General features: G+C 41.4%; 1 protein-coding gene across 3 annotated transcripts in view; it reads right to left on the bottom strand.

Annotated features, from left to right (window-relative positions):
• The window catches only part of MYO5B (myosin VB), an 896,473-nt gene that overhangs the window by 327,263 nt on the left and 544,617 nt on the right, over window positions 1–24,593 (bottom strand). For 2 of the 3 annotated variants that reach the window (XM_029580135.1, XM_029580157.1), the window contains exons 8-9: window positions 17,647–17,754; window positions 1,502–1,611 (exon numbers count right to left, since the gene is read on the bottom strand). The exons of the other annotated variant lie outside the window; for it this stretch is intronic. In XM_029580135.1, the coding sequence (XP_029435995.1) occupies window positions 1,502–1,611; window positions 17,647–17,754 (218 nt within the window). The remainder of the gene's footprint in view (window positions 1–1,501; window positions 1,612–17,646; window positions 17,755–24,593) is intronic. 3 annotated transcript variants of the gene reach the window in all.

Raw genomic sequence — 24,593 nt, 5'->3', positions numbered from 1 at the left:
CACGGATGTCTGGAAAACCAATGGTCCATGGTTTACACATGGGCTGTGCATTCTTCCCTTTAGTTTCACCCTGCTCTGCCGGACTGCTGCCCTGGTCTTTTCCCATCTGTTTCTCATATCAGGCAGCTATTCAGCGTAGGCTTGTATTCCCTCATCGTTTCTTCTTTGCCACACAAAGGTCAGGCACTTGGCAAACTTCCTAAGGTCAATACTGAGAGAGCTGGCGAGCAGGTAAGTGATCCAGGTAACCCGCAGGACATAATATGCGTAAGCCTGCTGCTGAATACACCTGGATAAAATATGCAAGGATGGCTTTAGAACAGCTATCTTTTCAATAAGACTTATGTGCATAAATTTAGACAGAGGATGAGCAATAATGCGTGCACTCACCAGCTAAAATTTAGTCCTGCTCCCGTAAGGAGGCATTGTGGAAGATTTTATCTGGATAAATTTTGTGCATGTGTGTTGCACGCACAAAATGTACGCTGTCAACAGGTGGAGATATTCAAATCTTCGTCATTGTGCGCATAACTCCAAAAGTTACAAAAGCTTTTGAATATCAGCCTCCCTGTGCCCAGGAAACGTAGGACGCAGTCTTAGTTCTACGCTTGCTCACAATGCTGTTCTTTATTCAGCTGCCGTTTTACAATCTGCCCCGATTTCACAGAGGACATCCTCGGTTTAAAGCAGTTACACTCAAGTTATCTACCTGAATGGATTTCAGTGGCATTACCCTTCCTAGGTACCAAAATAAGTCTTGAAGTTTCATCTTTTTATGTAACACCACCCTCAAAACCCCTGCCCTGAAGATACACTCATACTCATCCCTGGACTTAGGGATTCAACCCAGATGAGGAGATCTGCAGACCTGGCCATGAAACTCTTGAATCAGCCCTTCCTCATTGGAAATTAATGCCTCCATCGTACCACGCTCCCATTCTTCACCAGCATAAGGAAAAATCAGCCCAGACACTGGGAATCAAACCTAAGTGCCTTAGTTACAGCGGCAGCTCAGAGCACTAACTACTAAAACCATCATCATCTGCCACAACTTTCCTACTATGGTACTGCTGCTAAATGGCTGCACAGTGCATCGTCTACGAACACTAGATGATCTCAGTAACAGCAGCCAAGATTTTTTCCCCCGAGGTGTTTTCATTAGTTGTGAACCCACACGCAAACTAGTCAGTTTTACTAAACTAATTTTTCACCCATTTTTCTTTTAAATCTCAGACTACACCGGCCCTAAGTGTCTATTTCAATGTCTTTCACCGAGAAGAGGCCTGGTTTCCAGGATGTCCACAATGAATATTCATCAGGTGTATTTTTGCATACACATGGGTTAAGAACGAAGCTCATGTGCATTAGCTTGGTTACCCTGAAAACAGAGCCCCGCTTGCAGCTTTGGAGGACAAGATTTGAGATCCCCATGGCAATACTGCAAATTGCCTGGCTTTATGAATGCAATCCCTCATGTCGTAACGGCTGCTAAGAAACTTACGGATATGCTGCTGGATTCTCCATCGCGTTCCGATTGAATTTCTACATTTCCGAGATGCAGGATGGAAGCAATTATCTTAAAAATACTCATCTGATGGGACTCCTTCACGCCTGCAAAAGAAAAATAATGCTGTTATAATTTCACACCAGACGATACAAAAGGTGTTTTTCTCTCATTCCAAAGCATTCATTGGGGTATTTTTTTTTTCTTTATAAACTGATGATTTCTAATAACAATCAGCTCTCCCTCCCAAAAGCTATTGTTATTCAGCCTTACAGCTGAGACTGCAGAAGGGTCTATTACCTGAACAATAAAACTATCACCATTAAACATTATGTCCTGGAGATTTTTATTGCCTATGGCACAGCTACAATGTTAGTGTTACCAAAAAACTACAAAATCATTCATGCTTGATTAGAATTCAATTCCACACTTTTTTTTTTTTTTTTTACTATTTATTTTCTTTCCCAGCAGCACTGTTTTATCATAGAGGCGGGAGTAACAGTTCCGTGAAACAGCACAATCGGGCTCTTCAGCTCAGATCCTGCTCACCAGCAGTAAATTGCGTTTGCTCAAGGGAACGCACAAAACCTGCTGCGGGAGCTCTGCAACAGCATTAACCACCCCACCCCCGCAGTCTTCATTCAAAGACTCCACCTGGGTTTCTTTGTTTCAGCTTTGCCATCAGTTCTTGTATCGGGTGCACTTCAGCCAGGACTGGGACAACGTTTGGCAGAGAGGGGACCCACTCACTGTTCTCGAAAGAAATGCGGCATTTAAAAAAAATGGCCCAGCAGTAAAATGAGCAGCTGGCTCTATAAACAAATATATACACAAAGGCATGCAATTAATTGCATTCAAGCTAAGTATCTGACCCTGGTTATATTTAAGAATATTTTCTTTCGATCCTATCTGGCTAAAAATTCCCTAAACCTTACTGGTTAGATTTAAGATTGCAATTTGTGTGAGTGGTTTGTTCACCTTAACCTAGCCGGTTAGCTGCGAAAGATAGCCAGCTACGTAAAGATGAACTTAGTTGCTTAGATTTAGGCCAGAAATGTGTGCAGCCCGAGTTGGCCAGCTCAGCTCAGCCGATGATTGCTGAACATCTGTGCTGACCAGCTAAACTGCTAGCCCAACCCGGGAACCACTCCAGGGCCGCCCATTTCATTTTCGGAATTAAAATGGCCAATACTTGAATATGTACAGCAATCAGGAAGAGGAGAGTGATCAAGTAGCTCGGCTAAATTATCGCAAGTAGTACTGGATATTTACACTGAATACAGATGTGCCCGATGGACTTAATGAAGAAAGAGTGGCAATAGCTTTTGTTGACTGACAGCTGCTGACTGGATGCGATTAAAGAGCTTGCCAGCAATATGATTTCAGCCCATTGCTTGAATCTAACTGGTTCTTACGGAACATCAATAGTGGATATAAAACAGTTTTAGCTTTGTATCACTGGGCAGAAACATCAGCAACCCGATGGCTTAAATCACTCCGAAGCAGAGGTAATTCAGGGACAAGGATAAGAGAGAGATTGTTTTTGAATAAGTACCATGCATGCAACTAATTTCGTGTATGACAGTTTTCTAATATTCAACGGTAAGGGTTCCAGGACAGAGGTTATGATATATAGGTAGATTTTTTTTAATTTTTTTTTTAGAATATAATGAGTGTATCTGCTGATAGCGGCTTCTCTCTTGAAGGACTTGGCTCTGATCCAGGAGCTGCTTTTTTGGTGCAAGACGGAAAAGACAAGGGCAGAGAAGGGAGGTGCAAGGTTTGTGCCTGTGGGCAAACAGGGGTAGCTGCCTGTAAACAATCTCCTGTTAAAACAAGTAAAGCGTCCAACTAGACTGCGTCTCCCATCGTGGAGCTGCTCTGATCTGACCGTACACAAAGACGCCAAGTTTCACCGTCTCTTCTGAGCAGTGTGGGAAACAAGCTGTTAGCACCAGGGGAGGCCAATTCTGGTCCTCCAGAGCCACAAACTGGCCAGGTTTTCAGGATATCCACAATGAATATGCATGAAAGCAGTTTGCATCCACTGCCTCCATTGTATGCAAATTAATCTCATGCATATTCACTGTGGATATCCTGAAAACCAGGCCTGTTTGTGGCTCTGGAGTGTTACATGGACAGTTCTCTATTGCACCGAATATAAAATAGCTGTTTTTGCCTTCTATTACCTATCTCCACAGCTCAAAAGCAGTGCTGTCCACTGGATTACCAGTACACAGAGTTAGAATTTTGTGGCTATTTGGGATTTATTTTTCATGGAAAAAACATTTGTTTCTGTAATACTGGACATTATAATTTTTTCTTTTTATCTTCCATTACCCCTTTCATTTTACTTGTGGTCACTTAACCTGTTGAAATCGTGACTACCAACACTATTTGGATTTGTCTGAGTACAAGTGAATGCTTTTTAAGGGGCCAATGTCATAAAACCTGCACTATAATCAAAGTTCGATTTTAGCATTTTTGTTTTCTTTTAACACGTGCCTTAAAAATGTGATCCCCACAGGATGCAAAAAGCTAATGACATGCAAATAGATCAGGAGTAAAAAATGAAGTGCACTAAACAGCTTTTATTTGCACAATTGCAAGTCATTACCTGTAAAACCATGCTCTAAAAATACAAACCCCCCCAAAAAAAAACCAGCTCCCCAGCCTCCCAGGTGAAACTCCCTTGGCTCGATGTGTCTGGGCCAGCAAGATATCCATCCCTCTCTCCCCTCCCAAGCACGCCAAACTCCTTTCCTAGCCAGGCTGGAGAGGAACATCTCTCCACCACACCACCCAACCCTCTTCCACCCGCCCTCTCACATTAAAAAAAATAAGTCAGGCCAGAGTGGAACTCCCACCCCCTTTTATTTAAGAACATAAGAACATGCCATACTGGGTCAGACCAAGGGTCCATCAAGCCCAGCATCCTGTTTCCAACAGTGGGCAATCCAGGCCATAAGAACCTGGCAAGTGCCCAACACTAAGTAGGTCCCATGCTACTGATGCTAGTAATAGCAGTGGCTATTCCCTAAGTCAACTTAATTAATAGCAGGTGATGGACTTCTCCTCCAAGAACTTATCCAATCCTTTTTTAAACACAGCTATACTAACTGCACAAACCACTTCCTCTGGCAACAAATTCCAGAGTTTAATTGTGCGTTGAGTGAAAAAGAACTTTCTCCGATTAGTTTTAAATGTGCCACATGCTAACTTCATGGAGTGCCCCTAGTCTTTATTATCCGAAAGAGTAAATAACCGATTCACATCTACCTCTTTTAGACCTCTCATGATTTTAAACACCTCTATCATATCCCCCCTAAATTTGGCTTCCAGAACCTCCCTCCCACATTTTCCTATGTTGTTGGTGCCCACATGTACCAAGACAGCCGGTTCATCCCCAAATTGTCTAAAATCCTATCTAGGTGACGCGTGCGGTCCGCCACCTTCGCACCAGGTAGGCATGTTACCAGGCGATCCTCACACCCACCAGCCACCCAGCTATCTACATTCCTAATAATCAAATCACCAACTATGACGGCCGACCTAACCCTTCCCTCCTGGGCAGTAGGCCTTGGGGAGATATCCTCAGTGCGAAAGGACAATGCATCACCTGGAGAGCAGGTCCTTGCTGCAGGATCCTTTCCTGCTGCACCTGGTTGGTGTTCTCCAATCATGAGACCTTCTTCCTCCAAGGCAGCACCAGGGCTGCCAGTCTGAAGTTGGGACTTGGCTACTATGTCCCTGAAAGTCTCATCTATATACCTCTCTGTCTGCCTCAGCTCCTCCAGGTCTGCCACTCTAGCCTCCAGAGATCGGACTCGTTCTCTGAGAGCCAGGAGCTCTTGCATCGCATGCACAACTTCTCACCGGCGGGTAAAAAATCATACATGTGACACTCGATGCAAAAGTCTGGGAAGTCCCCCTCTTGCGCTTGGACTGACTTGCTGCTTTCATCTCAAATTTGATTCAGTTCCTACTTAAGTTTTAGGTTGCTATATGGGAGCAGGAATGTGTCTAATTAGTGTCCTTTAAATGTATTAGTGAATTCATTTAACATTTTATATACTGCTTTCAAGTCCAAAGACTAATCAAAGTGGTGTACATACAAATAAAATAAACATAAAAAAACAATCAAATAAAATTAAAATAACATAAGTAAAATTAAACACAAGAAAGTAGAATAAAATATTTATCCCAAACCATTTTCTGACATTCTAAAAACATAAGCCATTCTGGAGTAGAAACCCCCTCCTCCATAACACCCTGCTACCTTCCCTCTCACCTTAAATACAAGTTAGCCAGACCAGAGTGGAACCCCCTCCCACCTTCCTGAACTCTTCTAGACCCCTAAATCCTTCAGATCCCACCATCACCACCAGGCAACCCCAGCCAGAGAAAATCCCTTACCTCTCCTCCAGCAGGACTGCTCCATCAACTGAGGATTGGACTTTCACTGACAGCTGACAGTGGAGGAAAAATCATGCCCAATATGCCAGTGACTCTGAGGCCTCATCCTCTGTGGGCTCTGCCACATAGCATTTGGATACTTGAACTAGCATCTCCTTTGTTGGGGATGATATCTCTTTTGCTACCAACTACTGTAATTATGGCTTATTTCAAGAGAGAACATTCTGCCATGGGCACAACAGGTGTGTGTGTTGGAGGAAGGGGGAAGTGTTGAGGATAAAGGTGGGAGAAGAAGTGCTGCTCTGACTCACAGGATGGTGTTCTGGCTGACACTACCCTGTGGAGTGTCCAGTCTTTTCCTCTGCCTCCAGCGCTCCTGTTCCTGCATACCAGCTAACAATATCTCTTTTCACTGATTTAGAGAGTTGTACCAGAAGGTGATATTCCCTCTTACCCATGAATAGCACAGCATGGTTAGCAAATAATTATCCTTCTAATTGAAGGGTTTCAGCTTATCTCACCTCTGCTGCCCTAAGTAGTCCATTAACATTAACATCTCTCATCAGTCCTTCCTCCTGCTGGAAACCTGCTAACTCTGCAGGATGTCGACTATGGGGATCACTTCACACAGTGAAGCTCTTGAAAACAGATTTCTCTGTGGTATCACTGAAGAGCTTCAGGACTTATATCAGCTCTGTTATGTGTAGCTAGCAGATCTACACCTATCTAGACTGCTAGAGTCAACCCATGATGTGGAGTTGGGACTGCTTGTCTGTCACCTCACTGGACAGACAAGCAGAAGTGTCTGGGGAGATCAGCTTGGGAGACTAATTTCCCCTGTTCTAATGCTTTCCTGCTACCGTTGCTGCTAATACCGTTTCTTTAACTGGCACATGCCATCTGCAGGCGAGTACTGACACCCTCCCCTGAACACCATAATAACAGGTGTTTTCTTTTTAATTATGCAGCATGCCACTGTTTATAAAATGCCCCAGTACTTTTCCTACACTGATGAACTTACAACAGCAAATGCACTCTGCAAAACACAGCTTCTTTTTCACTGGGAAGTGCCGCCACAACTCTGATTTCTTCTAGGACTTCCTCTCCCTCTCTGAAGGCTTGAGTGCTGCTGCTAGAGCTGGGGTTGGAGGTGGACCGAAAGGCAAAAGGCTAGGGATATCACTCAAGCCTTCCACTACCTCCTTTCTTGGGTGGGGGTGTTCTTTGCGCTGGAAGTATTGCTTTCTGCCTTTTTTTTACCTGCTCATTAGAGGATAGCACACTAGTAACTAGCCCTCCCCACTCCTCTACTTCACAGCTACTATCTCCTCTAACTCTGAGAAGCCCTCACATGATTTCACAGCCAGTTTCTTGCAGGATCTGATGCAGACATTGCTCACAAGGCATCAGGGAAGAGTGAAGTGCTGCTTTTGGCTTCTCTATTCTTAGTACTGTCCTTCACTCTACACTGCCATTGCCACCCTCCACTGGACACTGTCTTCTCCAGTCCCTGCACCGTAGGAATAGAGCTAACCGATGGCCGCACGATAGCACATGTCCTTCCAGACTCAGCTTCATCTTGCTTGACACTGCTAGTGTCTATGATACCAGGGTACAAATTATATTGCAATCATAGGATGGATGAAATTGGTGGACAGGTGGCCCTACTCTCTGTTTTCTATCTTTTAAACAGTTGGCAATCCACAATAAGACAATGCCCCCTATCCCATGACATTTTAATTTCCTAAGAAGTCTCTCATGAGAGTTTGTCAAATGCTTTCTGGAAATCCAGATACACTACATCATCTGGTTCACCTTTATGCATATGTTTATTTTTGCCCTAAAAAAAAAAGGTAGCAAATTGGTGAGGCAAGACTTGGCTAAAATGCATGTTGGCTTTGTCCCATTAAAAGTATGCCTATCTATAAGTTCAGCAATTTTGTTTTTATGAAAGTTTCTACTATTTTGTCTGGCAAGGACGTCAGACTCACTCGTCTAATTTCCTGGATCACTCCTTGATCCGTTTTTAAAAATTGGCATTACAGTGGCAACCCTTCAGTCTTCAGGTACCATAGACGATGTTAATAATAGTTTACACATTTCCAATAGCAATTCCGCAATTTCATTTTCTCTGGGATCTACACATCTGGTTCAGATGGTTTGTTTATGTTTTTTTTTAGTTTGTCAATTTGCCTTAGTACATCTTCCATTTTCACTGAGATGTTTCATTTCCTTTGAATATTATTTCTGGCATGGATATTTCTCTCTAGTTTTACCATTGGGCTTTGCCCCTCCCGTCGCACCCTTGTGGCAAAACACGGTCCGTGTTGGGGGACCTAAAGATTTCTTCGCAAGTACATCCCTTAATAAATGAAGGATATGTTAATTTCATCAATCTCTCAAGTTTGCTTTACTGAATCCCAAAAATTGGATCCATGAACCCTTATAGCGCTATACTCTCTTCTATGGTGTTTACCTAACTGTATACCGCTCATCACCTCCACGCCTTATTAGCCTGAGCTATTTCGCTGTTTTTACATTCTGGCCAGGTGGAGGGTAACATCCCAACTACTATTTTATTCTCCTTTTCACCTGAAATGTCTATACATAAAGATTCAACATTGCACTCTGTTTCCAACATAAGTTTTATCCTGTTTGACTGAATGCCCTCTTTAACATAGAGTGCCACCTCTCCTCCAATTTGATCCATCCTATCATTCAATATAATTTGTACCCTGGTATTGCAGGTCTCAGATGCAAATTATATCTCCCTCTTCATTCAGTGCTATACACAATAACTCGCCCATCTTATTTTTTTTTAGACTGCTAGTATTTATATACAGACATTTCAAAGTATGTGTTTTGTTTGTATTTACAATTGACAAGGGTATTTTGAAATCTTTCTGCTCTTTACTTAAAGACACCTGGTCCACTTTGGCATTTAATGCAGCCTCTCTAGTGGGATGTCCTAATTTCCCTGTTCTCTTAGTATCCTTCAAAGATACATCGTTTTGAACCATGAGCTTCTGAGTGACTGTCGGCATCCCCCCATCATCTAGTTTAAAAGCTCCGCTATCTCCTTTTTAAAGGAGCCCATCATTTCAGAAAAGGCCCCCCGACCCCTTCCACAAAATGATGCCCAGGTTCCTAACAAACCTAAAACCCTCTTCCCTGTACCATCATCTCATCCAGGCATTGTGACCCTGGAGTTCTGCCTGCCTCTGGGGTCCTGCATGTAGAATGGGGCGCACTTCTGAGAATGCTATGCTGAAAGTTCTGGATTTCAACAAGAAGAGACTAGCAAAAAAGCCTGTGCAAAGCCTGTGCGAGATTATGAGATTTTATAACCCCTGAAAAACAGAGCAAGTGGATGGAAATGGACTGGCCTCAAAATGAAAATGTTTTGGAAAAGCATTAGGAAATCAAGAGCCAGCTTGGTGGCTCAGGACAGTGCTGTGCACCGCCATGTGGGAGATCAGCTTGAGCTTCGTGGGTCAGGGGATGCTAGGGAGGCAATGTTCACAGCTGCCAGGGATGAGGGGAGGGAACCTCAGCCATTGCTCAATGGCAACACCTAGTGACTAGATTCAAGGTGCAGATATACCAGGTTCTGTATGGCACTGTAGTTTATGGCCCATGATCAAGAACTGTTGCTGCGATGGCTGGGCTACACTGGAATTGGGAGGGTTAAAAAGAAATGGAGAAAAATCTCATTAATTGGTCAAAACCTTTTATACTGTTCCTTCAATACCAATGGATATTCCTCTCAACTCTCTTTTGCTACCTCTCTTTCATTTCTGGAGAGAATCCTTATGGGAAAGTGGATCCCATAACAAGTTCATTAACTTGGGTAGGTCTTCACTCAGTTTAAAATTTTAATTATGATCTTTCATACTTTATGGTGTTGATTATCCACGTATAAATTTGGTGAACTCTCTGCTTTTAGAAGTTAATGTATTTCAAGCTTAACTGTACAGTGTCAGCCTCTCCAGACAGAAGTGGAAATCCTTGAGTATAATAGTTTGAAGACCTTTCTGGAAACCAGTATTGGAATACACCAGTCAGGTCTTTCTTCTATTAAGGAAAGTCCCTCTTTGCATTTTATATTTTCATGAGTACTCATGAGATTGTTTGTATGCCCTTTTTCGAGAACCACAGTATTTCATGCACTATTAACAGTAAGGAGATAGGTCATCCTTGATGCTTAGGTGTTTGGGGATGCAGGTGGATCAGGTAATTTGCTATGAGTCCCAGGTTGCTAAGATGGAAAGAAGGGTATTTTCCAAATTGCACTAGCTATGAAAGTTAAGGACCATTTTAAGTTTTTCTGTGTTCCAAATTGTGATTAAGGCTTTTAGTTCCCCCACATTTGATTACTATAATAAGGTGTTAGTGGGGGTTATCTGATAAACTGATACAACAAAATACAGGTATTACAAAACATGATGGTGAGGCAGATTTTTTTTTTTTTATGTCCAAGGAGATTAAATGCTAGACCCCTGTTAAGACTTCTTCACTAGCTTCCGATTAAGGAAAGAATTAAGTTTAAATTCATGATGATGCTCAAGACAGTGCAGGGGACAGGGGCTGTTTACTTGAAGAACTAGGTTAAGAACTATGTCCGCAAGCATAACCTTCAGTCATTACATGGGACAACACTACAAGTTCCAACTGTCCAGGAGATTCGTAAGATGTCTTATTGCAAAAGGGTATTCTCAGTAATTGGCCAAAAATCTGGAATTCAGCTCTGCTTGATATCAGGCAAGAGACCAACTATTTGATATTTCATAAAAAGGTGAAAGCATGGTTGTTTCCTTGTCTATGAATTTGTGGCATCAGGCATTGTGAAGATAATTTCCTTGTTATTTTAGAATTTTTGTTTTAATATTTTTTTGTATAATTTTTTATGCTATTTTGTTTTTATGTTTTTGTATTCTACACTGGTCAGATTTCTGAGTGCGTGGTACATAAGCAATTAGAAATAAATACAAGAATAATAAAAATATAACATGCAAAACTAAACCTAAGAAAAAGCCAAGTGAAAAAAATAAGCTTTACGCTTTTTATGAAATAAACTTAGAATTGGGAATAGTACAAAGTTCTAAAGGCAATGCATTCCAAGCCAAGTTCAGTCACTGAAATAAATAATTACTTAGACAAACCAGCAGTCCTTTCCTCATTGTAATACAGAATCCAGACACTGGGAGCAGTAAAAAAAAACAAAAAAAAAAAAACAAAAACAAGCCTATCTCCAGTAAAGACTAGTAACATTATAGAAAAACATGACAGTAATGATTTAGGCTGTCTTTACATGCACTAGATCTGGCTCACTTTAGATTATCAAACTACTAGCTGGTTTTCCATTTTTATGTTCTCATGGCACTACATCTTATATCAAATTCCAAGCCACCGACAATTTCTAGTTTCACTAGGTTTAAAATACTTATTTTTTATGCCAGTTCCCTTCATCACCTTGCACCACCTTATCTGCAGTCACCAGTTCAGAGATCTATGTGCCATACACGGAGTATCTCACGATTCTATTTGCCTCTCAGTTGCTAAATCCCTATCTGCTGTCTAATATTTTAAGATTTGCTCACTGTTGGCCCTGTGTACAGTAATTCAAAGCAATCACCTTTCCAGCATTCTTACTCCTTTCAGAACGGACTCAAATCCATCATTCCATCTTGTCTTGACCTTGTTTTGTGCCCTGATGTATAACACTGTCTTTGTTCCTTTTACTATAATTTGCTCAATGTCACTTGGAAATAAGGCACTCAACAGTTGAAAACCAGGCTCTTGTAATTTAAAGTGTTAAGTTCTTGTAGCTGTAATGTGTTAATAGTTCCTTGCTGAATATATTCTGGCAAGCTTAAGTACATCATCATATGCTGGTCATTTACCACAATAATCACAATTGATAAATCAAAGACAATAGGGATTATACAGTGGTAATGTTTAGGGCTAAGTGGTAAAGAACCATCAACATTCTAGAGCAAAAGTACAAAGTCGCAAAATGTATGAAGGTTATCATGCTTCCACCCCCAATTTGACTCCTGATGAAAGTGACTTCAACATTATGGCTTTACACTCACCTTATATAATAATTAAGACATTAAAAACTCCTCCTCCCCTCCCACCCCTCTCCTCTGTCCTCCCTTACCCCACAAGAAAGCCCCACCTTATATAATAATTAAGACATAAAAAAAAACAAACAAAAAAAAAACCCCACCACATATAAAGTTCTCCTCAATTGTTACCAATGTACATATACTGTCCCTACGTTCCACTGTGTTTCACTGTTAAACTGTTAACCTATGTTTCATTGTTAAACTGTTCCTACGCATGTTTTAATGTTACAATGTAAAAATGGTACGACTTCCGTCATGCCATTATCCTGTTATAATGTGAACCAATGTGATGTACCCCCAACGAATGTCGGTATATAAAAGCAAATAAATAATAATAAAAATAAACAAACATGGGACCAAAGGTTTACTAAGTTTGACAACTTTTTGCATTTTATATTGATATTTTTGAAGTTATGGAGTTTGGGAGGGCTGCAGTAATATCAAGAATAGTCCAAGGCCACATGGTCTCAGAGGAAATGCAATTTATTTTGCAGTTCAGCAAACAAACCAAGGCTTATTCACAGTACGTTTCATCTTCACACAAAACAAAGTCATACCTTTGTTCAGCATTGAAATAATATACAGCAGAATAAACAGTACAGATCTTGGCCCTTCTTAGGGCCAGGGAAAGTCTAGGAGAAGTGGCAGGGTTCCTCCCAGCTCTACAGGCAGGATTTTTTTTTCTAGCTTGGCTAATTGAGTAGAGGCAGCTGGGCCTGGCTCCATTGCGGCATCCAAAGCAGCAAAACCTGTTACCAGATAAGTGGGGTCAGGCTATCTTCCACAGGCTGGCAGCTGAAAACATGAAAGTCTGTTGAAAAAATTCTGATAGCAGTGTATCCTTGTTACATGGAGCATTTGGCTTTTTTTGTGCCCCTTAACTCTGGATAAAAGCAACACAAAAACATGTGGGAACAGAGAGAGAAAATACAGTCAAGGAAAATGCAGCCAAAGCAAGAGATTTTATGTATTTATTTATAGACGGTCTGCACAATCCGAAGTACTTGGTAATTACAAAATGAACATACTTAATAAAATACATGTAATCCCACCCCCTGTGCCAATCCGGCGTGGGTGGGGACATAGAAGAATTATGTTTCTCTTCGGGGCTGGAATCTCTCATTGGTTAGCTCTTTCACATTCCCACTAACTCCCAGGGCTGGTGTGTGTGTGTGATCTTTTACACATTCCTTTTGGTCCTTTGTGTTCCCTTGGGGAGGATACTTATCCTTAAGGTGGGTGCAGAGAGTGTAAAAGAAATACTCTGTTTTAGGGCCCAAAATTAAAGCCTTTACTGTTTTAACACTGATAATGAATGGCACAAAACTCAAACTGCAGCACCACAGAATTCTCGTCTCCTCTCTTACAGTCTCTTCCCTCTAACTGTGCAGGACGCACAGATCAGGGCCAGGGAAAACCTCCACTCTCTAGGATTAGATAAAATGAAGCTCCCAAGTTGGACAGGGCCTCTTTAGACTGGTTAAAACCCCTTCCCAGCTAATAAAAATGGTAAGTCTATGGCACAGAGAGTAAATCTCTCTCTCTTCCCAGTGTAGTGATACACTGGATGGGTGTCCCAGTGATGTTTGATTTTTCCCTACTCACAGTTAGCAGATTTATTTATTTTATTTATTTATTTAGATTTATATTCCGCTTTTTGCCCTTTTTTCAGCACTTCAAAGTGGATTACATTCAGGTACTGTAGGTATTTCCCTATCCCCAGAGGGCTTACAATCTAAGGCCTGGATTTATCAAAATGCGATAAGTATCGCATGTGATAGCAAAAAGGGCATATTTTATGCTAATAGACAGTTTATTGCAATTTGTGCTAATACCTATGCGAAGAGCTAAGTTAGTGCAAATTGCGATAACTGTTTCACACGTTGCAATAAGTGCCAGACCTGTTGTATTTCCTGCATACAAGCACTGGGGGACCATTTTTAATGGTCCCAGGAGGTGTGTGAGAGAGAGAGAGAGAGAGAGACTAGCCATAATGTCCTCTCCCTAGATAAGTATTTAGGTATTTATATTCCTATGGGAGGCCCACCTAGTAACTCGAGGTGAGGTTTAGGTATTAGTGTAGGGGGTTAGGGGCCACTTTGACATTCAAAGTGAGACGAACGAACAGAACAGAGGTCTCTTGTGAAGATCTGATGACCTTCGGAGTGAGGAAACTCACGCAAAGATGAGATTTGTGCGATGTTCTCTCAACCTAGCTTGATGTTACCCAGGTAGAGAGTCCATTAAGCTAGGTTGAGAGAACATCGCACAAATCTCATCTTTGCGTGAGTTTCCTCACTCCGAAGGTCAAATCTTCACAAGAGACCACTGTTCTGTTCATACATCTCACTTTGAATGTCAAAGTGGCCCCTAACCCCCTACACTAATACCTAAACCTCACCTCGAGTTACTAGGTGGGCTTCCCATAGGGATATAAATAACTATCTAAGGAGAGGACATTATGGCTAGTCTCCCTCACTCTCTCTCTCTCTCCCCCCACCCCCCCCTCCCCTGGTGCTAGCCATTGCATGGCTTAAAGCTACTGAAAACATTGTAGCTAAAATTGGCGTTACAGCATGCAAATCCCTTAACGCCTTAGTGCATTTTGATAAATGAGGGGTTAAGTTTGTACCTGAGGCAATGGAGATCTCCTTGATTTTTACACAGTCTCTTTATTCCTTCTTTCTGGATCCCCGATGGGAGGTATCCCCTTGAATCAAGCAGCTCTCCTGCTTCAGACAGGAAGGAAGAGCAGCCAAAACATCCTCTTGGATCTTCTAACAAAAAGCCTTCTTTTCCCCAAAAATGATAGAAACCCCATAGTTCCTCCTCATAATGGGTCACGACCACTTCAGGGGCAGGTCTTCTCCATCCCTGGGTGTCCCAGACACAGGGTTCCCCAATCCCTGTGCCCAAGAAAGGCCCAAGTATCCAGTGAGGCTTCTATCATGAAAAATCTCAAATGCCCAAAAACAACCCAGAGGGATATCCCAACCAGCTAGTGAGTAGATGAAGAAAAACTCTTCCGACCCTGGTCAATATCCCCAGGCTGGGTTAGCCCACTGCTTCTTCAACTCTCTCTGGAGAGCTGCTAAATAGACTCTTAGGGGGCCAGTCATTCCAGACCCCTCAAAGGGAGGGGCTGCATTTGAATGCTTCCTCCCCCCTCACACTAACCTGCACTCTATCTAAACTAAAAGGTTCACCCAGGTCTTACTGGTGACGTGACTGTAGGTCACATGCAAAAACAGAAACTAAAAATTTAAGAGTAAAATAATAAACTTTCAAAAATTGATAATCAACTTAAAATATAACAGATCATATAGATCTATCATCACAAACATAAAAAGGACAGACAGCAACTTAATAGTTAATTTCAAGATATTACAGTGCCAAAAGCTTGGGAGAAGCAGAAACTTGTAGTTGCTTCCTAATGGTGGTAATAACAGGAAATTTGGTGAATCTCATCTGGTAAATTATTCCAGAGTACTAGACCTGCTACATAAAATGTCCTCTCCCTTGTTTCATCTAGGCGTACTAATCAAGCTGATGGAATATCTGATAAATTCTGGCCTGCTGATCTTAGGGTTCTTGATGGTTGAAATATTTTGAGCAAATACGATAGAGCACGGTGAACCAAGGTAGCAATCTTAAACTGTATCCGCCATTGTATCGGGAGCCAGTGTAATGTGAACAAGATGAGGGCAATAAGATTATACAGCCGAGCTCCTGTTATGAGTCTTGCTGTGGCGTTATGAACAGCCTAGAGACACTTTAACATGTATGCAGGGAGGACAATGTACAGAGTTACAGTAGACTAATTTTGAGATGACCAATGACTGAACAATGATTCTGAGATCATGTTTAGTTAGAAAAGGTTTCAAATTACGTAAAACATGTTGCTTGTTAAATGCATTAGTAGCTACATTTTTTATTTGATCTCTCAAGGAAAGATCAGTGTCTAGTTGAACTCCAAGGTTCCGCATAGATTTTGAAATTGTTAACGTATGATCATCGAATATAAAAAACTGGAAAATCATGGTTTGAAAATCTGCTGAGAATGATTAAATTAGTCTTGTTAATATTCAGAGCTAACTTGCTCATGTACAGTCCTGGATAGCTCTTATGCAGTTATCGACATTACTCAACGTGTCAGCAATTGATAATGTTACTGGGACAAAACATTTGATGTCATCTGCATACAGTCTGTAGCCCACTCTAAGACTGATGAGTAGGCTACAGATCTGATGCAGATAAATGCTAAATAATAGTGCTAAAAGCACTGAGCCTTGAACTCCAGAAATCACAGCAGTACCTGATCACAACAGATCGCCTACCTTTACTTTTGTAAGAAAGGATTCAAACCACTGTAATACATGCCCTGAGATGCCAATTTCTCTTAATCACAGTTACAGCATCTGGTGGTTTATTGTGTCAAATGCAGCCGAGATAAGGACAAGTGTGTGCATGTAGGAGTGGAGAATTTGAAAGAGTTATGGAAATAACCCCAAATATATTACTTGATCATGAAAGATAAAAATAAGAAAATTAAAATTATGTTAAATTTGGTCTAGTGGTGTTCATGAAAATAATATGGAATTACTGGTCTCTCACAGTCTTCAAATTATGTAAAGTACTAAGATATATTGGGACACATGTAGCCATGTGGTTCCCCAATTGGCACTCGCCAAGTTTAATATAAACCCAGTAAAAAGAGTATAGAAGGAAGGAGTAGGCTTAGCAGAGAAAAAGAGAGAGATGTGTGAATAGTGCATTCTACACAACTAATTCAATTAAAAATGATCCAGTGGTGGAGTAAGAGAGAATTTATTTCCAGGAACTCTTCCAAACTGTCTTTGGTTTCATTAGTAAAATCATTGATTTAATGTGAGAGAATGCCCCCTTTCTACTCCTCCCTCTGTTTTCCCTTTACATACTTCAAATGCCAAACAATGTGAAAGCCAACTAGGTCAAACCTAAACTGGATTGATGCCACCAAGGTTGCCACTGCCATAACTTCTGTGAAATATAGAAAGCTTTTAATAACACTTGGATCTTTTCCCATGGACTCAGAGAGTAATTTTAAAACCACTTCTGCGCATAAAAATCCTGCTTTACCCACGGAAATGGACAAAATTGCCTGCCCTATACACAGGTAAAAAGTGCACGTGTAGGACATCTATGCGGAAACTTTTACCCACAAGGTTGAGACACTTTCCCAGGGGTGGGGGATGGAACTTCGCACAGAACTTTACATTCTCAAAACCATGCACACAGGTTTTCTGCAGAAAACTCCCCGCACAAGGTAGTAGGGTGCAAATGCTCGTGGGTGGTTTTCCTGGGATACATGCCGACTTTCACTTTGAAAATCAATGCCAAGCCTGCAGGAAGAAATTACTCTGAGACTTTCCACCCACATGGGCAGATTCAACATTTCCCCCCATATGGCTGGAAAAGCCTTTAGCAAGTTGGACCCATGGTGCTATCCAAAAGACAGAAGTAAGAAACTACTGCAAATAAATAAACATGCTTTAGTGCGAAGGTTTCCAACAAGAGCTGTTTATGGACCAAAGGGACATCTGAATAATCTCATACCAAGGAGGGTGAAAGCATGTCTGGTCTTCTCAAAGTCATCAGCATCATCCACCCCGTCAATAGCGGTTTCGCCTCCCTGAGAAGTGTAAACGAAGTCCTCTGCGTATGCTGTGAAGGGAAAGCAATAAGTTAGCAGTCCGAAGAACGAAGGATGTTATATTCATCTTTGGTACCCCTTGCCTGATTTTGTCAGCTACAGATGTCCCACTCTGTCTCAATACAGATCAAACTATCCCTGTTTGTTCTTAGAGCTTCTTCACTTGGTGTAATCAAAGTCTTCCTAAAAAACAGCATTGGGGTAGATTTATTCAAATTTTGGTTTGGTGCAAAAAAAAAAAAAAAATGCTCCAGCGTGGCTAAAGAAAATATCCCACTGTTTTCAATAGGGGAGAGACAACCATAGAACTGGACACAGGTTTGTAATGACGCAAAGCTTTGCTAAATCTCTCCCCCTGTCGTCGTCTCATTGTCCTAGTCCCTGGCCCCATGCCTTCCTATACTACTCACTTTCTTCAGCCATAACGCTCAACATGTTGGCTTCTTCGCAGAACCGCATTTCAGCTGCTCGGTGCTGCTCATTTCTTTGTAAACACGGCACTGTGCATTCCCCCTCCCCCTGCAATGCACCTTGAGTAAAAGCACAATGCCAAAATGAACTACATCACGCAAGGAGGAAAGTGGAGGACTTGTTACATCATAATTCCCCAAATGTTGCCAGTTCAGCTCGCCCCTAATTTCAGCTCCCTGTTACGGGAATGCTTATTTATGCTCAGGCGTAGGGGCAGCACCAATCCAGATGCCCCAATGCCATAGCCATGCCTCTGTTACTGGTAAGAGTGGCAGGAAGATGGAGAGGCCTACTGGATTCATTTGAAAAAGAGCTAAAATGTTTAAATAGTGCCAGCATTAGAGAGAAACTGAAATAGCACAATAAATAAATAATTTGCTTTGGGTTTTTTTTTTGTTTTTTTTTGCATAATGCAACACAAAACACTGAAATGTTCTAAAGGCACAGATACAGACAACAAATACAATACTACTTCTGATATTCCCTTGGAAATCTGACATAGATAAAAGGTCCCCAAGCAAAGCTTTAGTATTTAGGGGGACTGGAACGGAGCACTTTGTTTGTAGGGCAGCGAGGCAGAAAGGAGTCATAAAATTAGTGGTGGAAGCCATAAAGCAACCATAGCTCAAGGCAAGATATCCCCGCCCACGTCCCCATCTGCAATCCAATTGACAAAGCCTATGCCAGTTAATGGTGCCACACAGCTGTGCCTGCAGCTGGTAACAGACATCCATTCGGACAAGTAGGCAAGGAGGAAGGCATCCTGTGTAGCTAAGAGCGAAATCAGAGGCCAAAAGCTGTTTGTTTCACTCAGTCTGTTCTTACAGAATTCCTCATCTTCCCCGGCCCCAAATCTGGCCCCCCGCTCCTTCCCTCTTGCCTTGAATGCCGCGGGGCTCTGTTTATTGTGAACCATGCAATGACAGCAAGAAAGCAGGATCAGCCAGCAGTTTTATGTTGTCCTGTGCTTTAATTTAAACGTATACGAGACATTCATGCTATTTCTTTCCTATGATTCGCTTTGTGCCACACGAAGGTGGAATTATCAAATGATAATGTGGAGGAGGAATGGATGCGCGCAGTGATGAGCGAGCCCCTCAGGTATTAAAGCTCTGGGCTGGAGGTATCCCTTGCAGCTAGGACTCCCATTCTGCTAGGCAGCTCAAATTACTGTCACCTTGTTTTGTTTCTTTCCGAAATGCAACTAAATTATAAAACTTGAACTGACGGGTTTTTGCTAAACACGTTTTACTGAGATACACACACAGTTCAAAGTCATTTGGATATAAAGTATAATGTGAATATTTTGGGTAGGCTGGCACAGCACGGCTGCATAAATTCCTCATACTGTCAGGCTGAGAACTTCACAGCAGCAGTCATTCGATAGGAAATGCTGGAGAGAAGTGGGACTCTTATCGGATGTCCCCTAGGCAAAGTCTGTGAGTGCTTATACCTTCTGTTCTGTGAATAAACAGAGAGCAATGGGCAAGCAGCTAAATGAAAAGAAATCTGCAAAGCCTCTGCTGGAATTAGGGGTAACTGGAAAGGCAGCTAATTCTGAACGTTGGTTCCATGCTGGTGCTCGTCATCGCTTCATATTCATATGCGTGCAGATTCAGGCCCTTGAGAAAGGATTCTACAGTTGGAGAGAAGCCCAAGCATTTCTGCTGAGTGGTCTGAGGTAACCTTGACCAGCTCCAGTTGGTGCAGTGCGAGACATATTGCTAATTGTATGCTGACATTTTTATAGCCCATGGTTTAATATATTAACAATTCTTTTTGGAATCTGGAGAATAAATAATGGGGGGAAAAATAATCTGAATGGTAACTGTTGTAAAGAGCAGATATTTAGGAGATATTCACCAACCACTTTTCTCAGCCCCTCACCCCTTCAAAAAAACAAAACAAAATAGGTACTCGTAATCCAAAAAATGATATTCAGAGTACATAGGATGCCCTAATAATGTCTAAACACCCCATTCGCCTAAAAATCAAGACGAGTCTTTATTTTGCCTCTGAATGTCCTCAGAACCAAACATGTATCAGTATCCGAGCACTGCCACAGACATGCAGGTCCGATTACTTGCTAGGGAGAGACAGACATTTAAAACTGTTTGTCAGGGTGGTGAAAAGCAAACCTAGCTTGAACAAACCACCTTTTTTTCACAAATAACACCCAAAAGAGTTATAACCACCTTTCTCGTTTTTAAGGCACTCCTTCAGTTTTCAGTGTCTATCCACCCTAAGAGGAATCACCAGCGGCGACTATTAATTTCCATTATGTAACAGGCATTACACACGGTAACAGAAAGGACTCTTAAAAGCTGTTACATACCATAACAGACATTAATAGTGCCAACTGATTTCTATTAAATAGTATTACGGACAATTTGGAAATGTCTATTAAATTCTATTATATACAATAAGAAAGAGTGCTGACACTGCTGTTCATTTCTGTTGTGTAACCTAAGAAACATCGCTGGGAGTGCTCACCAGCTCTGCTTATCACTCAAAGCACCAATCATCTTTGGTCATTCACCGTGCGACCCCAGAGAGCTCACTTGGGAGAATATTAAGACTTTTAATCAAAGTTCAGGACTCAAGTAAATGATTTTTGACATAAAAACATCACTCAGCGCTCATATTATACTCGATGAGAGACATCGCTAATGGCATCTCTGAATTTTTATCATACACCATAAAAGACTGGTAGTGCCAATTTGCCACTATTAAGAACAAGAGGAGAAATTGATGGAAATGCACATTAAGCTTTATTACAGATGACAAGAGGCACTGCTGACAGCGTTTGCTAGCTACGATTATACTCTGTAAGAGACAGGAATTAACACGCCAGTGATCTTCCATCGTACCTGCAAGCTCCATTCCTGTGGAGCTAAGAATGGAGACCCACTTAAAATATTTTAGAAAGGGCCTGAAAACCTTGTAGTTTCAGAATACTTTCCCCTAGTTGGTTAACTGATTTTGAAATATTTTAATAATCTATGGTTTTAGATTATTTTAGGATAAAATAGTTGTAGATATTTTTAGGGTGTTTTATGAAATGTTGTTTTCTATTACATGTATATCTATATATTTATGAATGTTTACCAAGAAAACCCAAACAAAATTGAAGGGCTACTGTCCTCACTCAATACAATCAAACATACACAATATGTGAGGATTAATTATGTCTTAACATTTCATCCGTTTGTTTTTCACCTTCAGAAATTGGTATCAGGCTGCGTGCTCAATCGCTTAGGCTCTTGCCCTATACAGGGCTACAACCTCTTTCATGATGGCAATGGCACTAGAATAGTAACTTCATTTACCAATTTGGCAAGATAAGTAAAAACAATTTTTAAAAACGATTAAAAAGTTAAAAATTGGCATATATAATAAAAAGAGCCTACAGAAGAGTGTGGCACAGCACAATGATGCGTCCGCGGGGTTTCCTACCCCACTGCAGGTCTGCAGAGGAGCCTGGTGCGGTGCAGCCTGATGATGCGCCCACCACCCTCGGGGCCAGCAGAAGAATCTCAGGGCATCATCAATGGTTTTGTCTCAATGGGGTTTCCCCCTACCAACAAAGAAAGAAAAGAAAGACTTGTACAGGGAGAGAAAGGGAAGTGGGCTGAGTGTGAGGGAAGGGCTTGAAGGAGAAAGAAGGGGGTAAGTGTGAAAGAACAGAGGGAAAGGGTGAGAGAGAGGGAAGGGATAAGGAAGTGAGGAGAGGGTAAGAAGAGGAGGGGAAAAGGTGGAAGGGTGAATGAGCAGGGAGGGGTGAAAAGAGGAATGAATGAACTGAGAGAAGAGGGAGGGGGAGTGAGGGAAGGTGGTTGAGTGAGAAGGGAGGGGAAGAAAAAGTGGGAGAGTGAGAGGGGAGTGAAGAGAAAGGGGTGAGTAAGAGGGGAAGAAAGGGGATGTGTATGAGGAGAAGAGGCGACAGAGGGAAAGATGGGAAAGGGTGGGAATTAAAGAGGAAGCAAGAATGTATGGAGGTATGTGAATGGTACAGAGTACAGGGCTGCCTAGGATGCTAGGTTTTGGGGACAGCACTGTTGTGTCAGTACTGTGACAATTCTGCCTCCTTGTTCTTCCTGCCTGCAAGAGCCTGTTAAAGGCTTGTCCAGGTGGAAGGAGGCACAACCGCTGCAGCCATGAAGAGTAGGAGTAGTGCCAGCATACATGGCCAGAAGAAAGGAGTAGGAGCTGCATCAGTCCACGCCTTAGGAATAAAGAGGAGACTTCTCAGTTGTACAGGCAGAAGGTGGAAACTGCTGCTGCTGCTGCTGCTTGTGAGCTCCAGAAGGGGAGAAGAGAGAGTGAGTATGTGTAAACATCTGAGAGAATGCAATTCTGTGTGTGTGAGAATGTACATATATGTGTATTTGAGAATGGACAACAATCTCAGTTTGACTGAAAATCAAAGTTCCCAGGTATGGAAAGCATGGAATTTTTTATTCTTAATGCTTTTAATTTTGGGTGCTGTTTGAAGTATCTGATATTTTGAAATATTTTATTGTTTTTTCAGAACTTTTAAAATTATTTTTACGAGTTTATTGAATGATTATTTGTCAGTTATTTTGAAATATGTATTCTTTTCTAGTAGTATGTTTTTACTATTATGATTGACATATTTCTTGATTTTATTATGTTTTATGAGAAAGGGTATTGTTTCTGTTTTTCCACTGTTGTACTGCATAGAGTCTGGCTTCTTGTGGTTTCCAGTTCAGTTTTTGTCTGCACGTCTGTCTATACTTTATGATCACTTTATTGTATATTTGGTGAATGTCTGTATTCTGCACCGTTTAGCTTGCTCTGTTTTCCTAATGAGATGTATATTAGTTTTAGGGCCTGGTGTAATATTTGCAGTATTGCCTTTTCATAGGTGGGGTTGTTACTGTGTGCATGCCAGCAGTTAATGCTGTTTTGGTATGAGAGCTTTACGATATTATAATTGAGTTTACTTTGGCTTTCTGAGGGCCAAGCCCACACCCAACATGCTTTACAATAAGACAAATACCAAATGGGTTCCAAGTGTCTTTTCTGCATTCATTACTGTACTTGGCACCATAGCAGTGCTTGTAAAAAATAATATACATGTTGTGATGTTTTTACTGCAGAAAACTATGCTCTAAAGGTCCTTTTTCATGTAAAATCTGTTGTAAATGCAAGAGGAGGGGAGTTGCAAGCCTTCCTTATCTAGGCAGGGGGCCTAGCCTGAAAAGCACACAACACACTTCTTCCTTCTTCAAAATCAAAACTTCAATGCCTCAATTATACCCCTGATTCACCCCCCTCTTCTTTTTCTGGAATGGGATTATACCACCCAGTCAGTCTCAGGGGGACCTGCTGTAAGGAATGGTAAATACCTTCTAGGTGACTAAATCCAAGGGTAGGGGTCTAGGACCATCTAGTGGAGACCTATAGGTCTCTATACATTGTGGGGTTTGTTTTCTTTATTTGTTAACCTTTTATTTCTGTGCATTCAAGTGGAAAAGCACAGCAGCCAAACTACTTTATACTCTATAGAATAAAGGACATCACCAAGCACACTTATTAACTTCTGTTATATATTCAAACTATTACAAATAAATAGAACATGATGGCAGGTAAGGACCATCTAGTCTGCCCAAATTATCGTCTGTTGCCATAGACCTTAGCTGATCTTAGGTTTTCTTCACCGATTCTCCATGCTTCTGCCATGCTTTCTTTTATTCTGTTACCTGTACTGAGAAGCTGCTACATGATTCCACTGCCCTTTCCTTGAAGAAGTATTTGCTTGTGATAATCCTGAGTCTATCCCTCTATGTTACTGTCAGTGTCTATTAAGTACAATAAGAGATATCTCTGGCAATACTTGATAACTCTGATTTAATTAGGGATCTAGTATTCAAGTCCCTTTTCAAGCATGTACATTTTAACTAAAAAAACCAACATTCATATACAATAAAATACATTGCCTAATCAATTATATTACATACCGTATGATACATGATTAGAGGAAGTGGGGAAATGTGATACATTTCAACTACCTCAAAGGTATAAATAATGCACAAAAAGCAAGCATTTTCTGTAGGAAAAGAAATTTTAGAATAAGAGGTCATGACTCAGGAGTAGCACAGGAGAATATTTCTTCACAGAAAGTGGATGCATTGAACAGCCTCCCAGTGGAGGTGTTAAAGGCCAAAACAGTAACAGAAAGCAAGAAAGTTGGAAGTTGCACAGAGGATGCACAGGCGGGGTGATATGAGAATAAAGCCTCTGACTGGGTAAGCAGTACAGTATTGGGTCAGCTCTAGGCAGAATAGATGGAACGTAACCTGCCAATATTTTGTGTGTTTCTTGTTAAGTGGCTCCTTCAACAGACTGATCGGAG

The sequence above is a fragment of the Rhinatrema bivittatum genome, chromosome 1, assembly GCF_901001135.1.
Source record: "Rhinatrema bivittatum chromosome 1, aRhiBiv1.1, whole genome shotgun sequence".
NCBI classification, from domain to species: domain Eukaryota; kingdom Metazoa; phylum Chordata; class Amphibia; order Gymnophiona; family Rhinatrematidae; genus Rhinatrema; species Rhinatrema bivittatum.
Note: the sequence above shows the minus strand (reverse complement) of the source record. Positions and strands in the feature narration are given on the sequence as shown.